At 42.4% G+C, this 21,978-nt stretch overlaps 3 protein-coding genes across 3 annotated transcripts; 2 read left to right on the top strand and 1 right to left on the bottom strand.

Annotated features, from left to right (window-relative positions):
- The first annotated feature begins 643 nt into the window (after positions 1-643).
- Positions 644-3,264, top strand: par2 (Proteinase-activated receptor 2). Its single transcript, NM_001140517.1, is given in 2 exon segments — positions 644-745; positions 1,205-3,264. Coding segments are annotated over 2 exon segments (1,155 nt in total). The 5' UTR covers positions 644-675; the 3' UTR covers positions 2,290-3,264.
- A 9,044-nt stretch (positions 3,265-12,308) lies between these two features.
- LOC106563107 (cholesterol 25-hydroxylase-like protein 2) lies at positions 12,309-13,482 on the bottom strand. The gene has a single exon (XM_014128331.3). It carries the CDS (start codon positions 13,363-13,365, stop codon positions 12,406-12,408), a length of 960 nt encoding a protein of 319 aa, XP_013983806.2. The 5' UTR covers positions 13,366-13,482; the 3' UTR covers positions 12,309-12,405.
- Positions 13,483-14,633: 1,151 nt separating this feature from the next.
- LOC106563094 (protein S100-Z-like) lies at positions 14,634-19,939 on the top strand. The gene is made up of 4 exons (XM_045688883.1): positions 14,634-14,696; positions 14,852-14,882; positions 16,599-16,753; positions 19,781-19,939. Exons 1-4 carry the CDS (start codon positions 14,634-14,636, stop codon positions 19,937-19,939), a joined length of 408 nt encoding a protein of 135 aa, XP_045544839.1.
- Positions 19,940-21,978: the final 2,039 nt, after the last annotated feature.

The following is a 21,978-nucleotide window of genomic DNA, read 5'->3' as shown; positions in this document are numbered from 1 at the left end:
AACAAATTGACCTAGAAATCAGATTTCTGTCAATGGAATCTGCAGTTCATCACAGAGACTTGCTTTTTCACATGAGAGTTCAATACTAAACTGAGCATGTGCACAGTGAATCAAATGATTCTACCTCGCTCCCGATTGGAGTAATTGCAAGCGTTACAACCATCCCCGGTCTCCCCTACACATCCCTATAAGATTTACATTGAATTAACTGCGATTTGTCTGCGATCCTTAGATATGACCAAACAGGTAAGAGCAGTATCGCTCTACTCAGCTACGCGATTACCTTCCCTGTTTAGACTCGAGATGTTGTAAAAGCCAAAGGAAACTACTTGTATGCTTAGTGAAGGACTGTAGATTTGTAAGCAGCATACAAATATGGTGTTTCATACATTGTCATCTCTCCTATTGGTTTAGTGATTCCTGTTAACCAAAGCACTATGCTACAGGCAGGTGGAAACTCACAGACACTCGAAACCATGTAACGTGCGTGCAGAGAGAGGGCGCACGGTGTTTGATTCCGTCAGTCTCTGGTAGTTGTTAGGGTGTGTCCTGTTTAGGGCAGAGAGAGAGAGAGAGAGAAAGGTATATTGGACAATCGGAGTGAAGCTAACAACCATTTCGAACTCGGTAGGACTAGATACACAGACCATTCATTCTGTCCAAAGTTCACGGACAATGGCCTCATCTCGGATACTTTCCTGCTTATTGTTGCTCGGTTGTGCGTGTGCAGCAAATCCGTTTCAAGGTAAGATTTACCTTTTGTAAAGTATCTCATGTCTTTTTCAGTAGACCTGTAAAGACCGTGTGTTGTGCTTAGCGTACTCGTCGGTTCCAACCTGTGGTTAACCTACTTTTTCATAGTATCATCAGTTCTTTATTGAAAATGCTTTTTCGTGTGTCAGGAATATATATTGTTTGTGTTTACCCATTTAGTATGGATCGCCTAGAGATGGAACGACCCTATATATTTGAGATATTAAGAAGACTGTGAAAATCGAGTTAATACCTTATCATGTTTGACCTTTTTTTTTAAGTACATTTTTTTTAACAATGTAGAACCTGTATTTCAAATCATTGCTTAATTGAATGATTTGTGTATGTTTAGCCATGTTGTTTTTTCTTACAGTAACGTATTGTATGTTGGTGCTCACCAAAACATTATAGGTCTTTGTCAGTGACGTTTCTCTCCTGTGTTTATCAAAAGGACGAGGGTTCATCGGGGTGGTTGACCCTCAGGATGCCGACCGTGTTACAGTGTCCAAGGCGACCGCGGACACGCTGCGGAGCAGTCTGACCACGGTGTTCCTCCCCATCGTCTACATAGTGGTGTTTGCTGTGGGGCTCCCCACCAACGCCATGGCCATCTGGGTCTTCCTGTTCAGGACCAAGAAGAAGCACCCTTCCGCCATCTACATGGCCAACCTGGCTCTGTCCGACCTGCTCTTTGTCATCTGGACTCCCCTGAAGATCGCCTACCACCTCAACGGCAACGACTGGATCTATGGTGAGGGGTTGTGTAAAGTCCTGGTGGGCTTCTTCTACGGAAACATGTACTGCTCAATCCTCTTCATCACCTGTCTGAGTGTGCAACGCTACTGGGGTGTGGCCCATCCTCTATCTCAGCAGAGGAAGAACAACAAAGTGGCGGTTGCTGTCTCTGTCTCTATCTGGGCCTTCATCTGGCTCACCACCACCCCTCTGTACCTGTACAACCACACGGCCAAGCTCAAGGACCCTAACATCACCACCTGCCATGACGTCAACATCATCCATGACCTGGAGGACCCGTTCCCTGACGTAGCGCTCCCCTACTTCTACTTCGTCCTCATGGCCGGCATCGTGTTCCTGGTCCCCTCGCTGGTCATCATCCTGGCCTACATCCTCCTCCTCAAAGCTCTCGGGAATGCCATGCAGGACGGGAGCGCCGGGAAGAACCGTCGGAAAGCCGTGGTGCTGATTGTGACCGTGCTGGTCACCTTCCTGGTGTGTTTCATCCCCAGTAACATCATGTTGGTCGTCCACTACTCCCTCCTCAAAGACGGGGTGGTCAACAACGGCTACGGCTTCTACATCACCACTCTGTGTCTGGCCAGCCTCAACAGCTGTCTGGATCCCTTTATCTACTACTTTGTGTCTGAGGACTTCAGGGACCATGTGAAGAACACACTGCTGTGTAGGAGCAGCAGGACGGTGGAGAGGATGAGGGTCTCCTTCAGCTCCATGAAGTACTCCAGGAAGAGCAAGGCCTACGTGTCTGAGTCTGGGAACACACAGAGCAGTACCTGCTAGCAGTGGATGACTTGGGGAAAGACGCTGGCAGAGGGTCGTCGGGGGGAAAAAAGGACTGTGATGCGCTGGAACTGGCTGTGCGCGCCTTGTGAAAATGTAGAGACCTAAAAGGGTCTCTCCTATTAACCGTTGTGAAATAGAATAATTGACAAGAAAGGGATCATGATGGTGTGTTATTGTGTGGGACAGACGCACAACCTGACTTCTCACAGGACCAGGACATCGAGTCCGGAAGAGGAGAAAATGGGTCTCGGCACAGTAAGCGAACCACCCAAAAGAGGAACTTTATTAGTTATCTGTCTAACAGTGTGTCAGTAGGAGTTTTAGTAAGTTTTTTAAATTAGGACTCCGCCACCGCCGAGTCACCTTATACAGACGACTAGTGAAAATGGCTGTGTATATATGTGTATATAGATATATAGATATAGATTTAGATAGATAGATAGCCTGGACTTGTTACTCCTTTTGTGATTTTCACATGAATGACGTTAGAGGGCAAATGTGAAAGATGTAAATATCTAGTTAGATATTGTCTTAATGTGAAGATTAAGAGGTCAAACAGCAATGCATATCGGACGTGTTATTGCCTAGCACATGGGGGAAACAACATGTCTTATGAAATCCCCCTGTTAGACTTTTACATTGTGCTAAATTTAAAGGAACGTGCTGTCAAATGTCATGCAGTTAGGTGTAAAGTATTGAGTATTATGGTGATGAGTTAGCCATATTTTAGAGCGGCAGTGTTGGGGCCAAACTGGCTGTAAGTCTATAGTCTACATGTCTTCACTGTTTTATGCCTTTTATACTATATATTTGCCTCAGTGAGATCATATAGGCTGTAGGCCAGACATATTAACACTGTGCATTTTTACTTTTGTGCCATTGTTTTAAGCCATTAAAAGTTTGTTTTAAGCCATTCAAATATTTGTTGTTTTTAAGTTTGTTTGTTTCTTAAATAAACGTATGACATACAATAAGCTAATGGTGTTAGCTAGTTTCTATAGTTAATATTGTTCTTTTAATGTGTAACTTTGTCTCGGTTGCGTAATCCTTATCACATTCCAATGCCCTGGTGCTCATGGAGGTGGGTAGACTGACTCACTCCACTCACATGGTGGAAAATGACGTTACAACAAGAGTCATTGTCTGTAATTATAGTCTTCTTCATTCACAGGTTGGATTCTGTGAAACGTGTCCTGATGACTTTGTGTGACAATCTGAGGACAGATGTTTCTGTGGATCAGTTAACAGCTTGGTTTGTTTTTTTTCTCCATGAAGGTCAATGTATCAGCACAACTGTGGAAAAACTACAGGGATTTTTCAGGTTCTCTTCTATTACAAAGACTTTCTGTCTCAGTCATTCAGAGGTAGTCTAGGCTGGGGAGTGTTTCAGAGCGAGATGGGACATGTTTCCATGGTGTCAGCTATTTTACTTATTTTATTTTTCACACAGATAACTGGTCTCGAGGAGCCTCTTGAGAGCAGGCAGGAACAACCTCTGATTACTGGTTGGCTGCGATACACCCCTCACTGCCCCTTAATAGGTATATATATTTTATGAGTATTTTGGAGAGAGGAGTATTTTGATGGAGGATATTTCAATATAGAGTAAGCCGTGCAACGTTGCGCTGTGGGAACAGGTTTGTTCTGTAGAGTTTGTGTAAAACTAAATGTAGTCTACTGGAAAATATAAGGATCTAGAGAGATGACCATGTTCAGCTCACTCCCTAGCTCTGTGTTTATACAGACACCCTAATCTGTCCTGGTAGAACTAGACACTACAATATAAACTCTTCATAGCTTAAATTCTTTAGGGATCTGTGTGTTAGATTGCTGCGTGATATTGCGGACTCCAAGGAGCAGAAGGTATGTTTCTGCAGGGATGACCGGAGACAGCCAATTGGCACTCACCCACGAGCGTGCTGGAAGGGTGAACACCAGCCCAGCCGTAATCCTAAAGGGCTGTTAGTGTGGCGATCAACCAACTCCATCACATCTGACTCCAGTGACCAATCCAGAGCCGGAGCGTCTTGTTTTTTTTTCTTCGTGGAATCCCGATGGAAGACGTCATTGAATGGGTTGTCATCACGACCACCGCCCACCCTGCTTCCCCGAAGAAATGCAGGAGAGGACTACGTAGGAAGACGGCAACACCCAAAGTCCCTGCAACATACACGGCGCAAGAAACAGTAATTAACTTGTCCACTGCTACATGTTCATCTGCCCTAGGTAAGGGACTATCATTTGTCCGAACATCACAGGCCAATGACTTTGATACAGTTGAAGACTTAAGTTTTTCCATAGTTTTTGAGATTGACACAAATTTTTTGTATTTTTTTTATTTATTTAATTTTTTGTAATGGGGTTTCTCCCTATGCACCTGCCAATGTTAATCCATTGCACTATAATAGTAGCCAGACAGAATATAGTGCTAATGTTTTTCCCATTGATAACCTGAAGGACAAAACTTGACTCTCGCCCTGAGGACATGGCAAGGGAAAGGCTCATTTTAAGAGGAAAAGCAGATTTTTACCAGATTTTTACCAAAACGAACAAGGTATTCCACAATATGTCCAAAGCAGAGAAAGAATCTCTTATGGAACTCAAAAATGACTCCAGTATCATTATCAAACCTGCCGACGAAGGCGGTGCGGTGGGGATACAAAATGCAGCAGCCTATGAAAAGGTCATTCTGAGACAACTCGGTGATGATGAATTTTTACAAAAGACTCTAAGCACCCGACTAATCAATTCGTCTCTGATCCATGATAAATTGTCTTGAAGTGGAAATGACAATGGAAGAATGAGTATATGAAAGTTGACTGCCAAACCACACCTGTCATATACGCTCTCTCCAAAATTCACAACAGCATGACACCAGCTATACTAGGCAGTAGTAACGGATCTCTGACAGAGAATATCTCTACCTTTTGTAGACCACCTTGTGAAACCCTGGGGCCATCTCCCTCCCCACGTATACTAGAGAGACTTGATTTTATTCATCTTTTGAAATCTGTGGACTGTATAGCTGAAAATTATATTCTGTGTACTTTTGATGTTACCGGTCTATATACAAACATCGCCCATCAGGTCGGCCTAGAGGCCATTATGTTCTACCTCATTGAAACTCCCCTTAATGCTCTTCCCTGCATCAATTGTATTGTGGACTTGGCTGAACTGGTACTGACCTCCCAACTATTTTCTCTTCAGAGGAGACTTCCTCCAGACCAAAGGGACAGCGATGGGGAGCACTATGGCTCCTAATTATGCTAACCTATATCTAGGAATGTTTGAAAAACATGTGGTGCTGAATCCAGACCCTTTTCTCTCCAATATTCTCCTAATTCTGAGATATTTGGATGCCATTTTCGTGATCTATGCAGGAACCCAGGAAGAACTTTTGGAATTCCATGCTTATCTTAACTCTATGAACGAACACGTTTCACCATTAACTATGACCTATCACAAATCTGTTTTCTTGATGTGATGGTTATTAAGCACAACACCTCCCCCTCTACAGATCTCTACAGGAAACCTACGGACAGGAATACCCTCCTTAGAGGTGACAGCTTTCATCCACGTCCACTTATTAAAAGTCTTCCAATAAGTCAATTCAGTTACATCAGAAGAATATGCAGCTCTGATGCCTCTTACCAGAAACGGACCACGGACCTCACACAAAGGTTTAAGGGGGTACAAAGACAATTGGGTAAAACATGCCAATTATCTTTTTGAAGGACAAACACAGTCGAATGTTAAAGAAAAAGCAGAGCATGTCCCCCCGATGGGGAAGGCATTTAAGGACACGATCAGAAAGCACTGGTACAGTATTGATACTGACCCACAGTTGAAACCCATCTTTAAATATCCCCGACGTATGGTCTTTAAAAGACCCCCAAACATGAGAGACATTGCGGTTAAATCTGATTATCCACAGAGAAAAGGGGAACTTTCATAGACAAGGTTCTGGAGGTTAATTACAAATGTGGCTCAATGCAGCTTCACATACAAATGTAACTCATTTACCCACCCCCACACAGGATAAAGATTTAAGATCTGATTACCTGCACGTCCACCAACGTTATTTACATGTTAATGTCCTTGTGGTCTGTCTCACATAGGGAAAACCCGTAGAAGCCTTAAGACACGGATCAGTGAGCACCGCAGCAATATATGGACAGGTGAGACAAAAAAATCTGGTTGCTGCTCATTTTGTACAAGCTGGACTTCCTATTAGTTCTCTGAGATACATTGGAATAGAAATAGTCAAGATGTCACGCAGGGGAGGAGACATTGAGAGGAAACGTCTTCAAAGGGAATCTTTCTGGATCCACAGGCTCAACACACTGTCTCCTCTTGGCCTTAACGAGGAGTTTGACTTGAAACCGTTTTTATAGTTTCAAAATGTCAAAATTATAGTTTTTTTTATCATACTAATTTGAATATTGTACGTGTATATGTTACTGTAGATATTGATCACATTCCTTGTGTATGATCATATATTTAAATACATTGAATGTTAATAGTGTGAACCTATGTTATATATTTTTTACTTCCTGTTTCAGGAAGTGATGTCACTGAGTACTGTGTGTGTGTGTATATATATATATATATGACCTTCCACCTGGGATATGGATGCCTGATGCAGACCTAAGGGTCGAAACATTGTTATAAATAAATATCACCTGGGAGTATGAGCAGCAGTGTGCAGCATTTTCCTTTCTGTTTTTCTTAGAATGCTGCCCTCCCTTAACAATCCACCGTCTTGCATAATACTATTCTGCATCTTACATTTATGACCATTGAAAAGTGCTATTTCCTGCTGATATTTCAATTGTCAAATTAAAGTTAAAATGTTACAATGGAGAATGATAGATAAGGAGGATTGTTTGGTGGCGAGACTGGATCCTGTCTTTCATCTGTAGATAATGATTAGACAAGGTGAACCCAGTCATCTCCTGTAGTCCAACACAATGACCCAAGTGTTACCATTGTGCTATAGAGCCCCACAGTGGAGGTGTCATAAAACCTAGCGGTCAAACAGGGAAATGGCTACATTTTTTTTTTTTTTTACACCATTCATTTTTCCTATAGGGGATTTTAGAAACGCTTAAAATAAGGGCTGTGTTTCGTGTAGGCTTACCCTGGCGTGACGTTTTGATAACCATGTAAATCTCTCTGACAAGGTGACTTTATATTTTTGTTCAGTGCATATTCAATATACCAGGAACAGTGTTATTTCGGTTGTTAATCGGATTCGTTCCGACATTTCGTGATTCGTTTTTTAAAAATGTATTTGTTCATTTTTTGGGGTATTATTTGTGTGCTATTTGACATTAAACTGCGTTGTTATGAGCTAGTAACATAAGCGTTTCGCTGCACCAACCAATAAACATTGATTTCATTTCTGATGTATTCATTGTTTGGTTAAGAGAAAGGCTGTACACAGCAACTTTTGATAAAAGAGCAAAGTCTGAGCAGAGCATTGTGTTTTCAGGGAGGATAGATTACTCCAGGTTCTTTCAGAGATTATATATTGCTGCGGGGTGTCACCATCCCCCAGCCTATTGCCACTATTCTCTGTAAGTAAAATATCTGCTTCACGCAACTAGGCTGCCACAGACAGGACCACTTCACTTCCTGACTACATTTCCTTCACACATACAGGCAGGGCCCTTTTAAAAAGTCATTATATGCACATAGTATAGTCACAGAGGGCCCCTACGAAACCTGATTGAAGAGAGTAGTGAGGGTGGCTAGTACAGAGGTAACATAGGAGTACAGTACACAAACTATTACTTTAAATGAGACATTTCCTTTAAAATACAAGGTAGCTTTTATGTAGTTCCGCGTCCGCCGATGACTGATTAGCCCAGGTTGTCCATTGTAGAGCATGATTTCAATATGGCGGAAGACTAACTCAGGTACAACTCTCAGTGAACATTATGTGTAGACAACTCTCTACAAAGGTAGCATGGCAATGAGACATGCTAGGTATGACAGGAATGGGAGAGGATGTTAGCACAGTGGTAGAAAAAGTATCCAATTGTCATACTTGAGTAAAAGGAAAGATACCTTAATAGAAAAAAAGTCACACAGTAAAATACTGCTTGAGAAACAAAGTATTTGGTTTAAAGATACTTAAGTATCACAATTAAATGTAATTGCTAAAATATGCTTAAGTATCAAAAGTAAAAGTATAAATCATTTCAAATTCCTTATATTAAGCAACCCAGACAGCACATTTACGGCTAGCCAGGGGCAGACTCCAACAGCATTTGTGTTTAGTGAGTCAGATCAGAGGCAGTAGAGATGACCAGGAATGTCCTCTTGATAAGTGTGTGAATTGTACCATTTTTGCTGTCCTGCTAAGCATTCAAAACGTAACAAGTACTTTTGGGTGTCAGAGAAAATGTATGGAGTAAAAAGTACTTTATTTTCTTTAGGAATGTAGTGAAGTAAAAGTAAAGTAAAGTACAGATACCCCCCAAAAACGACTTATGTAGTACTTTAAAGTATTTGAACTTAAGTACTTTACACCACTGGGTTAGTATACAGTTTGTACAACCAGCAGATTCTACACATCCATAAAATACCATGAAAAAAGAGAGTACCCATACCCATACAGCCAGTTCTGTTGTAGCAGCATTTTGACCACTGTTGTGATATAATTACTCTAAGGACGTTGATTTGTTAAATCAGGTTTGTTATGGTAGGGCTGCAGGAAAATCCTGCCTCTTCAGTAGATCTCCAGGGAGACTGTTGGGTGTTATTCTGTGTATCAGTCAAATGATCAGTGTGCTGAAACCCTTCGTGTTTACAGGGTAGACCACTGGATTTGCATCAACCTGAGGGGGAGAGAGGGAGGATTGTTTACAAGTCACACAGTATCCTCCCAATGATCATAAAATGATTAATTTCCATTTATTGGCAGGTTATGGAACAGTTTGGGACAAGAAGATAGGGATCGATTATGACAGATGGTTTAACAGAGGGGAGGGGGAGGTTAGGGAACAAGAAAGAAAGAAAGAAAGAAAGAAAGAGAGAGAGAGAGAGAGAGAGAGAGGGGGGGGGGGCAGTAAAATGGTGACTGACGGGTTTTTGCGTCTTCCAGATCGCGCTGATATCGTAAACGTTGTGGATGAGGGCAGGAAGGGGCCGTCCTGTCCTGAAGGTGGCCAGGGGAGAAACTACCACATAGTTCTATCAATAACACTTATGACTCACATATGCGGTTTCGCTAAACCCGATCGCACACTGAGTCTCTGTTTCAGCCAGTCCCTCAAGGGCCGCATTCAAAAATAGGCACTTTGTGTTGCAACGCTTGAGTTCCGCTCCATGCCTCGACACACCAAACTTGTTCGGCAAGTACCGTCACTCTATGAATAACAACAAGCAAAGGCACAGTGTGTCATGACATGCCATAGGTTTTAACCAGAATTACAGTATGACCTCTTTGCCTACAACAACAGAGATTCTATAGTAGCCCTATAGGTTCATTCATAGTGATTGAATGTAATGTCAAGTGTGTGGGTGTGTGTTGAATTATTCAACAGTGTCTATTACATTACATGACATAAATAGTTGTTGAATATTGAACTTCATGACTGAAACTCCAAATGGCAGATGTTCCAATGAGGGGAAGTAACTGTGGTCTGCTTTAGGTTACAGGAATAAACTATACATGTTATAAAATGAATTATGGTCTGACCTTTTCCTATTTATGGAAGTCCAGGTATGTCTGTGTCTAATTCATACTGTACTTCTCATTTCTTAACCAGGGTACGACGTCTCAAATAGTACTTCATGCTTAGCAGGACCTCTGGCGGACTGTTTGTGAAACTGCTTGTATTAGTGAAGAGAGATACTGCGTGTGGACACTTAGCCCAAGATGTACTGAAGGAGTGTAGGCTAGCTAGCCTACTCTTTTAGGGTCAATCAGCAGTTGCTACATCCATCTTTGGACTCATAAATTAATGATATGTACCCATTGATTCTTGAAGAATATAATGTATAAATGCCTCATCATGAGCTTAGTTCAACTGTCATACCCCACCAGAACCCCAAATATAAGCTTGTTTGTAACTAATGTAAACATGGTTAAAACTATAATTTTGATATCATGGATGGAAATGCAAAGATACACTTAGCCTACTGTACTCTGTTTTTACCAGGGGCGCAACTTTCACTGGGGACATGCCCCCCCCCCCCACATTCTGAAATTGCATTTTTATCATTGGAATGTGATACAAAACGAGGCAACGGTGTGCTTTAGGACCATGCGGATGCCTCAGAGCGGTCGGGTAGATGGTTTGGAGTGTTGGATCCGACTGGATAAAAAATATATAAAAACATTTATAAAAAAGTTATGTCCCCCCCACTAAAACCAAAGTTGCGCCCCTGGTTTTTACACAGTTGCAGCCAACAGTATTTTTTAGTCACAACACTTTACTGGAATTCTTTTTCTGTTACACACAGGTGTTCGGAGACACTAGATTGCTAATTAAAACAGGTTGGCTTCTCTGTCTTCTGTAAACAAGCTGTAACATATGGCCTTGTTGGAATCGTGTCAAAAAGGTTTATAGTAATTGTACCTTTTGTGTTTAGAAAATAATTTCTCGACGACATGAAAGTTAAGTTCAAAGGGTTTCAAAACTGTGACACAAGCGAGGATTATTAACGTGTAGAAAGAGCACACATCGGCTGTGCCGTCGTCAATTAATGGAATGAAAATCCAAGAGGGGGCCCTTTTGGGTGAACAATAGTTAGTGCACACAGAATGAATGAAAATTGTAAACGTCGGCACATTTACAGCACTATAAGGATTCCATCTCACAGCGGGACGATGACTTTTAAATGACAATCAACATTCATATTTCTTTAATATTTCCAAAATTATAGACCCTTTCCCAACAGTAGTTTGACAATCTGATTAAAACACAGCTGACATTTCACCCTGCTCTCTAACTCTTCAACGGCCCTCTGCTCCAATCATCATCCACAGTACAAATATTCGGCAGTTTCCCATATTAATAATCTATTAGAACACAAGCGAATTCTCTAGGAATACCAAGTATTCTTGATGCTCTGCCAATGACATGCTTGAAAAGAGAAATAGTTGTGTTTGGTTTTTGTTTAGGCCCCAGGCTGAAGATCATGGATCACAAAGAAGGTGTTTTGTCGTGGGAGGGGCAGTGTAGAGGTCTCTGCCAAAGAGATTATTGACAGCGTCTGAAAGAGAGGATGATAAATTAGTATTGGCCCCACGCATCGCTCTGGCGGCACACTGGACACCGCTAAAAGACTGCCATTCAGCTTTCTGGTTTTTGTGTATGTGTGTGTGTGTGTGTGTGTGTGTGTGTGTGTGTGTGTGTGTGTGTGTGTGTGTGTGTGTGTGTGTGTGTGTGTGTGTGTGTGTATGTGTGTGTGTGTGTGTGTGTGTGCGCATTTCCTTTGTGTTACCCTGCTTGAATTGCTGTGCTGCAATCCTTCAACTGTGTTATTTCAACAAAACACACATTTTCCAAAAATACTACATGAGTTATTAAAATACCTATAAAACATTTGTGCAGTCTTATGTTTACATCTCTCTCATCTACAAACAGACAGTTATGCTATATCAGGTTATCCATACAGTGTGTCATAGGATTTACCCCCAAAAAAAGCATTAAAAAAGAGTTCAAAACAGAGAAACATAGGAAAATGTCAATAGCAAACAGCTTAGCAAAAATATAAAACTCCATTCAGCATGGATTTTTAGCGGTATTAGTAAAACACACACATTTCAAATGCAGGGAAGTCTGACCTGAGAATGCCATGGAAACCAATGAAAAAAACCACAGAGTAATCCCAAACAAATCAATATCATACAAAACCAGAGATCTGACAGAGAGCTACAGAGCGCAGTTAGTGTAAAGTCATTACATTTCATGAAGACAAAGAAAGATGGAAAAGGGGAAGAGCGAGAGAGCGAGAGAGAGAGAGAGAGAGAGAGAGAGAGAGAGAGAGGTGGACAGAGAGAAAGACAGGAGAGATAGAGTAAGGAGGGGAGAGAGATTGGATGAAATACACACAAAAAGCAGTCAAGGGAGAGAGGGAGGAGAAAAAAAGCAACACTCAAGCTCCTTTATCCTTCCTCCCTTTCAGACCTTCCTCAACATATTTATCTTTGGAGGGGGTGGGCACCATGTTAGTCCCCCCCAGCCAGTCCCAGTGGGAGAAGAACGGGGCGAAGTTTGTCCCGGGCATCCGGTGGTGAGCGTCGTGTTTGGGGGGTCCGCCCCACAGGCCGAAGGGCACCAGGCGGTGCAGCGACCAGGGGAAGTCGTAGCCACAGTGGTCCTCAGTGGACACACAGATGGTGAACACCATGAAGCCCCAAGCGGTCAGGCAGTGGCACTGCAGCAGGAGGGGGTCCACAGTGGTCCAGAAGCCCGAGCTAATCAGCTCCCAGGCGGACACGTACTGGGTAACCAGGCTGAAGGGCTGAAGGTACTGGTGGTGCATGGCGTGGAAGGTACGGTACAGCCATGGGACTCTGTGGTGTAGAAGATGCCAAAGGTAGAACTGGAAGTCAAAGACCACCATGCACCCCAGGATGCCCAGGAGGAAGCTCATTAGAGTGGGTGCGTCACGGGGGAGCGGGATAGGAGGCCTCCACAGCCACTGGCCCACAGCAGCAGGAAAGATATAGACCAGGTGGTTGTAGGCCGTGAGATACAGGGTGGTCCAGATGTTGTCCCAGGTGACAGGTCTGTCTGGGTGGAGCTTGTAGCTGTTGAGGGCTGGCCAGCTGGGGGCCAGGAGGTCTAGCAGAGTGTAGAGGGTCACCAGGAGAAGGTAGGTAGAGACAGAGATGACCACAGGGAACAGAGGGCTCCGCAGCTCAGCCTGGTGGTGCTGCAGAAGGTAGTCCCACGCCGGCTGGAGGACGGACTGCTCCGGGAGCCCCAGACCCAGGGTCAGGGTAAGGTTAGCCACGGTCAGGTGAGACATCCAGGGGAGAGACACACCGCTGAACAAACCGCCTGCACTCATTGTGTCCCAACTAAAGTCTAATAGTCTCAGAGGATTCATTTATATCTGGGTTGGTTGAAACAGACTCCACAAGAATGGCAAAGATACTTCCAGCTGTAATGTAATGTTTGTTTTTCTGCAAAAGGCAAATAATCTGGTGCCGTAGTGCCAAATTAGGTTGGCGGTCGATCTTAGCCTCTTATGTAGATCGAGGCGCCACCTCCTCCTCCCCCCCTCCCCCTCCCACATTTCTGACCCAGATCTGAGAGAGCTGCCTCCCGCTGTTCAGAAGTGACAAAGACAAAGTCAAGTGTTTTCTTTACTGGCATTGAGGAGAAACAATACACTGTGTTCAAAGCCAAACGTTGGTACTCATGTATTAATGCAGAAACTTGTGAACTGTCAAATTTGATAATTTTGGTTAAATCAGTTGATTATTAATTAAAAACAACTTTAAAAAAATATATGTTTTCCTATTTTTCTTTTTTCTTTCTCTCTCCCTCTCCTCTCTTCCTCTACCTCTCTTCCCTCCCTCTCTCTCTCTTCCTCTCTCCCTCTCCTCTCTCTCTCTCCTCTCTTTCTCTTATGGACTTGTTGTTGGAGGTCAACAGTAATAAATCATAGAAAGCTGTCAAAAGTGACTTTGAGTTCAAAGGCTCCACATTATTCATGTTGAATTACATTTGTGTTTTTGTGTGGTTCGTCTAGCATCATGCTGGTTAGAATAAGGTCTGATGGTTAGGAGTGAAAAGAGGCAAGTGGAGCTGACCACAGAGATGGTTTCTATGGTGGAGCTCAAGTAATCACTTTCTAACTCAAAGGAGGCTTTATATTATTATATTATCTAAATTAACCAAATAAGGTAATGAATTCTGATCCAATGTTTTGCGATCATCATAGAACATTATAGCATCATGAAACACATGTTGACTGCACAGGCTCTCTGAGACCGCTAGAGGGCAGTCAAGTATCATTGGAAGAAAGACGGTTCTGCTCTGGAACAGAGATGGTAGTTTCTGAAGTTTTACACTTACTTTATTGGAATGTTAATTCTAAAACTTTTCATTTTGTGGACACAAACTCCCTTCGGTTAGGTTTACATATATCCTTTAATTATGACATAGAGTATTGATGTATGCACTGTCTAGGTGCATCAGGAAGTACATCAGGAAGTGCATAGAGGATGTTGTTCCCACTGTGACGATTAAAACTTCTCCAAACCAAAATTCGTGGATAGATGGAAGCATTTGCACAAAACTGAAAGCGCGATCGCCATCGCACTGCACACTGCCCTATCCCACCTGGACAAGAGGAATACCTATGTAAGAATGCTACTCATCGACTTCAGCTCAGCCTTCACCTCCAAGCTCATCCTTAGCTCGGAGCCCTGGGTCTGATCCCCGCCCTGTGCAACTGGGTCCTGGACTTCCTGACGGGCCGACCCCAGGTGGTGAAGGTATCCAATAACACCTCCGCTACGCTGATCCTCAACATGGGGGCCCCACAAGGGTGTGTGCTTAGCCCTTTTTGGTGCTGTTGGCGGTAGGTACACTTGATTCAGAAGCCCTGCGCTCGGGGTAGGCAAAGTGTTCCCGTTTTGAACCTCTTCGGCGGACTGGGAGATCTGCGGCTAAATCGAGTGCGCCTACTACGCTGGCCAATCGGATAGCTCAAATAACCGTGCCTACAGCTTCCACGACCCCGACCACAGCAAAGTTTGATATTAACCTACGTGAGATTTCATAACTTTTAAAACCTTGACCAGGGATTGTCAAAGAATACAGCAAAGAGCTACTGTTTTATGAGTGAGTTCATGTCTACGTTTTTATTCAGCATTGTCAGCACTGTTTTTATTCAACACTATTACAAAACATAAAACGTGCTTCTCCCTACTTCCACTCGCGCTGCAGCTGCAATCAGTGAGTAGCCTAGTGTGTCGATAGCCCTGTGTTTTTATTATTATTAGCAGCTCGTCGTATCTATTTGACAATCGAGGAACATTTCACTTACTCTGGTCACAGGAACAACATGAATTTGTGCATGAGGCACATGCGGTGGGACTCGAGTTTCGTCATCAGTTGGAAGACGGTGTCCCCTCGCTCTTAGCCTCAGGAAAGGAAGGAGAGAGCAGGGACTGTGAGAGGCGGACCCTCTGCTGCTCTCTCCCTCCCTCCGCTGAGACAAATGCCGTGTTCAAAACAACTGGAAACTCGGGACTCGGAAATCTCAGACTTCCGACTTCAGTGCGTTCAAGACAACTGGGTACTCTGGGAAAAAAAGAGGAGCACACTGGACATCTATAGCAGCCGGTGTCACAGAAAGGCCAACAAGACCATCAAGGACCTCAGCCACCCGAGTCATGGCCTGTTCACCCCGCTGCCTTCTAGAAGGTGGAGACAGTACAGGTGCATCCAAGCTGGGACAGAGAGACTGTTAAATAGTCACCACCAGCCAGCCTCCACCCAGTACCCTGCCCTGAACTTAGTCACTGTTACTAGCCGGTACTCTACCCTGCACCTTAGAGACAGCTGCCCTATGTACATAGTCATTGAACACTGGTCACTTTAATAATGTTTACATACTGTCTTACCCACTTCATATGTACACTGAGTGTACAAAACTCTTTCCATGACATAGACTGGCCAGGTGACTTCAGGTGAAAGCTATGATCCCTTATTGATGTCACTTGTTGAATTAACTTCAATCAGTGTAGATGAAGGGGAGGAGACCGGTTAAAGAAGGATGTTTAAGCCTTGAGACAATTCAGACATGGATTATATACAGTATGTGTGCCATTCAGAGGGTGAATGGGCCAGACAAGATATTGAAGTGCCTTTGAAAAAAGGTTGGTATGGTAGTAGGTGCCAAGTGCACTGGTTTGATTGTGTCAAGAACTGCACCGCAGCTGGGTTTTTCACGCTCAGCAGTTTTCCAGCGTGTATCAAGAATGGTCTGCCACCCAAAGGACATCCAGCCAACTTGACACAACTGTGGGAAGCATTAGAGTCAACATGGGCCAATATCCCTGTGGAACGAGTTGGACACCTTGTAGAGTCCATGCCCTGACAAATTGAGGATGTTCTGAAGGCAAAAGGGGTTGCAACACAATATTATGAAGGTGTTCCTAATGTTTGTACACTCAGTGTAAATACTGTATTCTAGTCCAGGCTCATCCTATATAACGAATGCTGTACACACATTTTCTATTCATATACTGTCTATACTGTCTATATACACCATCATATATACAGTATATACAGTGGTGTAAAGAACTTAAGTAAAATACTTTTAAGTACTACTTATCACCATCCTGCCAAGCCGACTTCAAGGTGCTGTGGACAGTAGAACAGTTTTCTACAACTACTCCGGGAGCGATGGAGACAAACACAAGCTCAACAAGGGAGAGCTGAAACAACTCTTGAACAGTGAACTCACTGTCTTCCTCACGGTGAAGAAGATGTCTAGTATCCATCATTTCTCATGTTCAATATAGTTTTACGTTATTTTGGTATTCTCTTCACTTGACCAGGTTTAACAGTTGAAAGGCTGAAAATCGGTCTATTTCTGAGGACCTTGCATGAATGGGCCTAGGAAGAAATATTTGACCTCTTATGGCACTATTTCACTGTTGTTTTTGTGAAACCGTAAAACGTGAACAGGAAAAAGAAGACTGTATAAGTTCTATTCGTGTCAAGCTCTTTTTACTTGGCACCACGTAGTAAGAAGTGTCACAAGTTATTGCCCTCTCCTCCTCAAACAGTGACATGTTTTTGAATAGATGTAGCACATTAGCTGTGTGCTGAACCTCAAGTAATATGTTGTCGTGAATTAGAGCCATCCTTGTGACAGTTGGAGTAGTGGAACCCACGTATTTAGATGAAATATTAACAGCACATCACATCCAGCTGTCGTTACGTCAACGACGTGTTCATTATTGGAAATGTTTTTGGTTTAGCGGAGCGTGACCTTTTCAACTTGTTTTCTTTCCTTCCGTTGATTTCATGGTGATCAACAGTGAGGATTATGCAGTACTCATGGATGTGTTCGGGGGCTTCTTAATCCTACTTGATTACCCATTGAGACTTGAAAGATGAACAAGACAACTAAGTGCGTATTGAATTTGCAAATGTCCAGCGTTTAAAAAAAACACACTCGCTCAACTCGTTGCGGTACAAATTCATGTCGTCTGTTATGTTCATTTTGTTCTAATTATAGACCTAGGCCTACAACACACAATTTACATGATTCTCAAAGATGTGAAGAGTGGCAATTTCGTTTTTCTGTTCTTCGATATACCTCAGTGGCTACAATTTCATCGCTCTTTTGTTGCAGAGAATTTTCCTGCACAGCAGGAAATGCAAACTTGTAGTGTATTCAAGGTTTAAAAAAGGCTTCTAAAGTTTGTCATTTCCACTTTAAAATGTCAGACTTGAGTTGTCCTAACGAAAAATGTATCAACCCCTACAAAATGTATCCATGAATTATAATCCACATAATAATTCACATTTTCTGTTGCTGCAGGAATATTTTCCTGCTGTAGAAAACTGCCTTGTATTAAGATCCTAGTCTTACATCTACAGAAAGTATACAGCTAGAACACGGTTGATTAAGAGAATGGTAGAGTTATCCACTTGTCCAAAAAGGAAAGCAAGAAAGAAACACTAATGCAAAGGGTAATTATTTGATATTCTCCTTCTACATTATGCTGGATTAGTTTCCTTGCTGTGAAGTTTTGAGTTCTGGTTAAGTTGAGTATAACTTCATTATTTTGTTACTCTCCACTGCCCTCTGTGAGTGAGGGGTTGAAGAGACAAATCTCTCCTCCTTCCCTTTTCCTTTCCCCCTCTATTCCCTGGTGTTTTCTCACTACCTCTCCTCCCTCACTCTGATGGAAGGAAGCCTCAGGTGTCTGTGCATCATCAGCAGTGGCCCACATCACCTCCAAATATAGACTTAGACTACTCCCTTCTGATGTCACTAGTCTCCACCCACTGACGTACCTCTGACAAGTATAGAGACGGTGTCCTGGTACCAGTCTTGCACACATTTAGGACGCGTCACAAAAGTAATCCTATTCCCTATAAACTACTTGTCAAAAGTATTTCTAGTCCCTATAAACTACTTGTCAAAAGTAATCCTGTTCCCTATAAACTACTTGTCAAAAGTAATCCTGTTCCCTATAAACTACTTGTCACAAGTAATGCACTATGTAGTGAATATGTGGCCATGTGGGATGCAGACTCATACTGTAGCTTCATATCCTAGGGTCAACATTGAGCTAATTAGTGATTAAAACATTTAAAAATTCATAATCTATCACTGAGTAATTCTGTCATTGATCAATCACACTGTATGCTGAGGCGATAGATACTGCTTACTGTTGAATTAGATCCACCGTTGTTACCTTGGGCCAAATAGTAACCTTTCACGTAAATGTCAATGAAGATTTGCACATATCCAGTCAAACTATCAAATCAGGATATGGCCCCCTGAGCTGTGTGTGTGTGTGTGTGTGTGTGTGTGTGTGTGTGTGTGTGTGTGTGTGTGTGTGTGTGTGTGTTACATACCTCCATTAGCTCCATATCACCACAGCCTGAAGTCACCACAGGGCTCTGTATCCCAGACTGGCTTGGCTTGACTGAAAGAAGCCATCCAACGGTCACCATCTCACACACACACACACACACACACACACACACACACACACACACACACACACACACACACACACACACACACACACACACACACACACACACACACACACACACACACACACACACACACACACCCCTCTGATCGGTCTCAGCTCATGTGTCATTGATTATTGCCACTGTCACACTAGCTTCCAGTGGACATTGGCTGTGTGGTGAGGTGCGGTGCTGTGCCCAGTCAGTACCTTAGGGGGTCTAATATCCTGGATGGGGCTTCAGCACCATGAATCCAATGACTCAGAGCCTGAGGCATCTCTCCTCAGATCTCCATCTCAGATCTCAGGCTGGGAGATTGACACAGGGCCTAATTGCAGTCTGTTGTCCGAAGGGAACGTATTTATTGGCCAGGCAGCTGAATCCAGACATAAGACCTATCAGGATTCAGGACGGTCCATTTCCTGGTAGTGCTGTGTGGAGTAGTAGAGTAAGTCAGAGACTTGTGCGTGTCCTGACGTCAACTGGAATAAGCCCAGGGGAACAGAACACTAGAGTTAAAGTCTGGAAGATTTGCAGCTGTTCAATGGTTATTTCATTCATGAGATATGCCTATATATTTGTAAAGGTTTTATAGACTCAAAACGATGTAGATCTTATTGACTTTCAGTCCTTGCATAATAGCTGTGCCTATGAATTTGAGCGTGGTTACATTCTCTCAGCCCCATCCCTTAAATTATCAAATTTACTTAATCAGGGTTTGAAAATATTGATTGGTGGATAGATCTTTGATAGATTGATTAATTGTTCATTCTTTTAATTTCCAGTCTCAGAAAGACCCCATGCTGCTGGAGAAGATCATGAATGCTCTGGACTCCCACAAAGAGAACGAGGTGGACTTCAATGAGTTTGTGGTTCTGGTGGCGACCCTGACCGTAGCCTGCAATGACTTCTTCCAGGAGCAGCAGAAGAAGAAAGTCAACTAACGGGTTGAGTCCAAAATGGCTTCCTATTGCTTATACATGCACTATTATTGGCCAAACCCTCATAGTGCTATGACCGGTCTATGAATGGTTCTGGCTAAAAGTAGTGCATTGCATAGGGAATAGGGAGCCATTTCAGATTGGCCTGTGGATCAAAGTAGAATTAGAAACCAACCACACCCATCACGCTGAACATTGATTTACATTATGGTTTCAGTGCTACTAAAAGCCTTACACTAAATATGTTGTTGTTTTTTGCATCAAGAATGTCAACAGCAGAAGTGCACTAGACTAAAGTAGAAAGCATCCATTGACATACTCTTGCTAGAGATAGGATCCTTCTGTGCCTCCGACGCGTCAAAAACAGATTACTTCAAACAGATGTTAACATGTTGTCACACTAGCCTAAGTGCCAGACTGTTTCTGTTCTCAACAACACTTCTTGCCAGAGAAGATAACCATAAAAGATCTGGCTAGACCAAAACAGACCGGCACCCAAACAATAATTTTCCTCTGACGCTTGGTCAGTTGATTGATTGATTCTGTCATTCATCCGCCGGTTGGTTCATAGATTTTTGTAATGTAACTATGAGTTTGTCAGAAATGTCCATCAGAAATGTACTTGAGAATGTTCCTGTCATTGGCAATTAACTTGTGTCACGTAATGAGACATTTAAATCAAATGTCACAGTTGCATGAGCGTGTTTCTTAATCGTGATGAAATTATTCATTTTGATTTTGACAGCATGATATTGTCAAGCAAAGTGATTAGCTTGACAATAATGTTATTGTATTGTGACAGTAACACAGCATAATAAAGTGCTGTTACCCAAGACCTTGAGTGTCTGTGTTTTAGAGTTTATGTTAATGTGCGTGCGTGTGTGCACTGTAAAAAAAAATGTTTTTTTAAATAGCCAATTTAAGCAATTGCTTAATCAGCGTTATTCTGTGAGTTGAATGGACTTGAAAAGGACAATAATTTCAGCTACTGTTTTACATTCTGTTACCCAACATACTCTGCTCAAAGTGAGACGAATTTGAATAAGCTTGTTGAGTAAAATTTCAGATTCATGTTTGCTCAAAAATCACTCAGAACACGCCCATCATTATCATATTTCCCAGCATTCATTATTGCAGGTTGCTTTTCAGAATTGTTTGTTGCAATACCTGTGTTTATGCATGTAAATTGATTGGTTGATTAATCTGATGCTACACTAACAAAAATAATATACATGTTTCTAAACTAATCCAATATGTTAGTAGTTAGACTTATTGCACCCATTATTGAGATGGCTGTTCCAGTTTATATGATTAAGGTCGGCTCAATATACATTTTTCCCTATCCTGGCAGTCATTCTCAATGTAGGTTGTGGGTCCAATTGTTGGATCTCCTCATTCTGTCTGGATTCCAATAGGAATTACATATCACTTTGCAAGCCAGCATTATGTGATTTGCAGGCCTGATGTGACCTGTAACCAAGGAGTTTCAGACCACTGTGTTATTGTGTATTTGTAATGTATTGTTTAAAGAGTTTAATTGAAGATAGAATATTCACTTGGACACTTACTTGGTGAAGGCTACAGGACTGAAAGCCATTGAATACAACAACCATGTCTCTGTCACTAACAAATACAGCCATTGGTGGTAACTGCACTTCACACAAAAGGCACACTGGGAAATATGCAAATAAGGTAGAATACATTCTCAAATTGAATTGTATGTTCCCTCAACCTCAAAAAGTTGAGTGAACATACGTTCTAAGGTTGAATTGTATGTTGGTTCAGCCAGTGGTGGAAAAGGTACCCAATTGTAATACTTGAGTAAGCGGATTTTGAAAAGGCATTTGATAAAGTAAGACTGGATTTGATTTATAAATAGATTTTTTCAATTTTGGTAATTATTTTATAAAATGGGTAAAAATAATGTATAGCAACCCCAGGTGTAAAATAGTAAATAACGGCTACTTCTCAGAGAGTTTTGAATTGTCAAGAAGAGTTAAACAAGGGTGTCTGCTGTCACCATATCTATTCATTATGGCCAT

The sequence above is a fragment of the Salmo salar genome, chromosome 11, assembly GCF_965601325.2.
Source record: "Salmo salar chromosome 11, fSalSal1, whole genome shotgun sequence".
In the NCBI taxonomy this organism is placed as follows: Eukaryota; Metazoa; Chordata; class Actinopteri; order Salmoniformes; family Salmonidae; genus Salmo; species Salmo salar.
This window is presented reverse-complemented; position numbering and strand designations above follow the sequence as displayed.

Bases quoted from the DNA above. Each gene is read 5' to 3' on its own strand.
- LOC106563094 (XM_045688883.1), top strand. From the start codon at position 14,634: ATGCTACTCATCGACTTCAGCTCAGCCTTCACCTCCAAGCTCATCCTT. The intron at 14,883-16,598 runs GTAGGCAAAGTG...AATACTTTTAAG, and splicing joins TCAGAAGCCCTGCGCTCGGG to TACTACTTATCACCATCCTG. The intron at 16,754-19,780 runs GTGAAGAAGATG...TTTAATTTCCAG, and splicing joins AACTCACTGTCTTCCTCACG to TCTCAGAAAGACCCCATGCT.
- LOC106563107 (XM_014128331.3), bottom strand. From the start codon at position 13,365: ATGAATCCTCTGAGACTATTAGACTTTAGTTGGGACACAATGAGTGCA.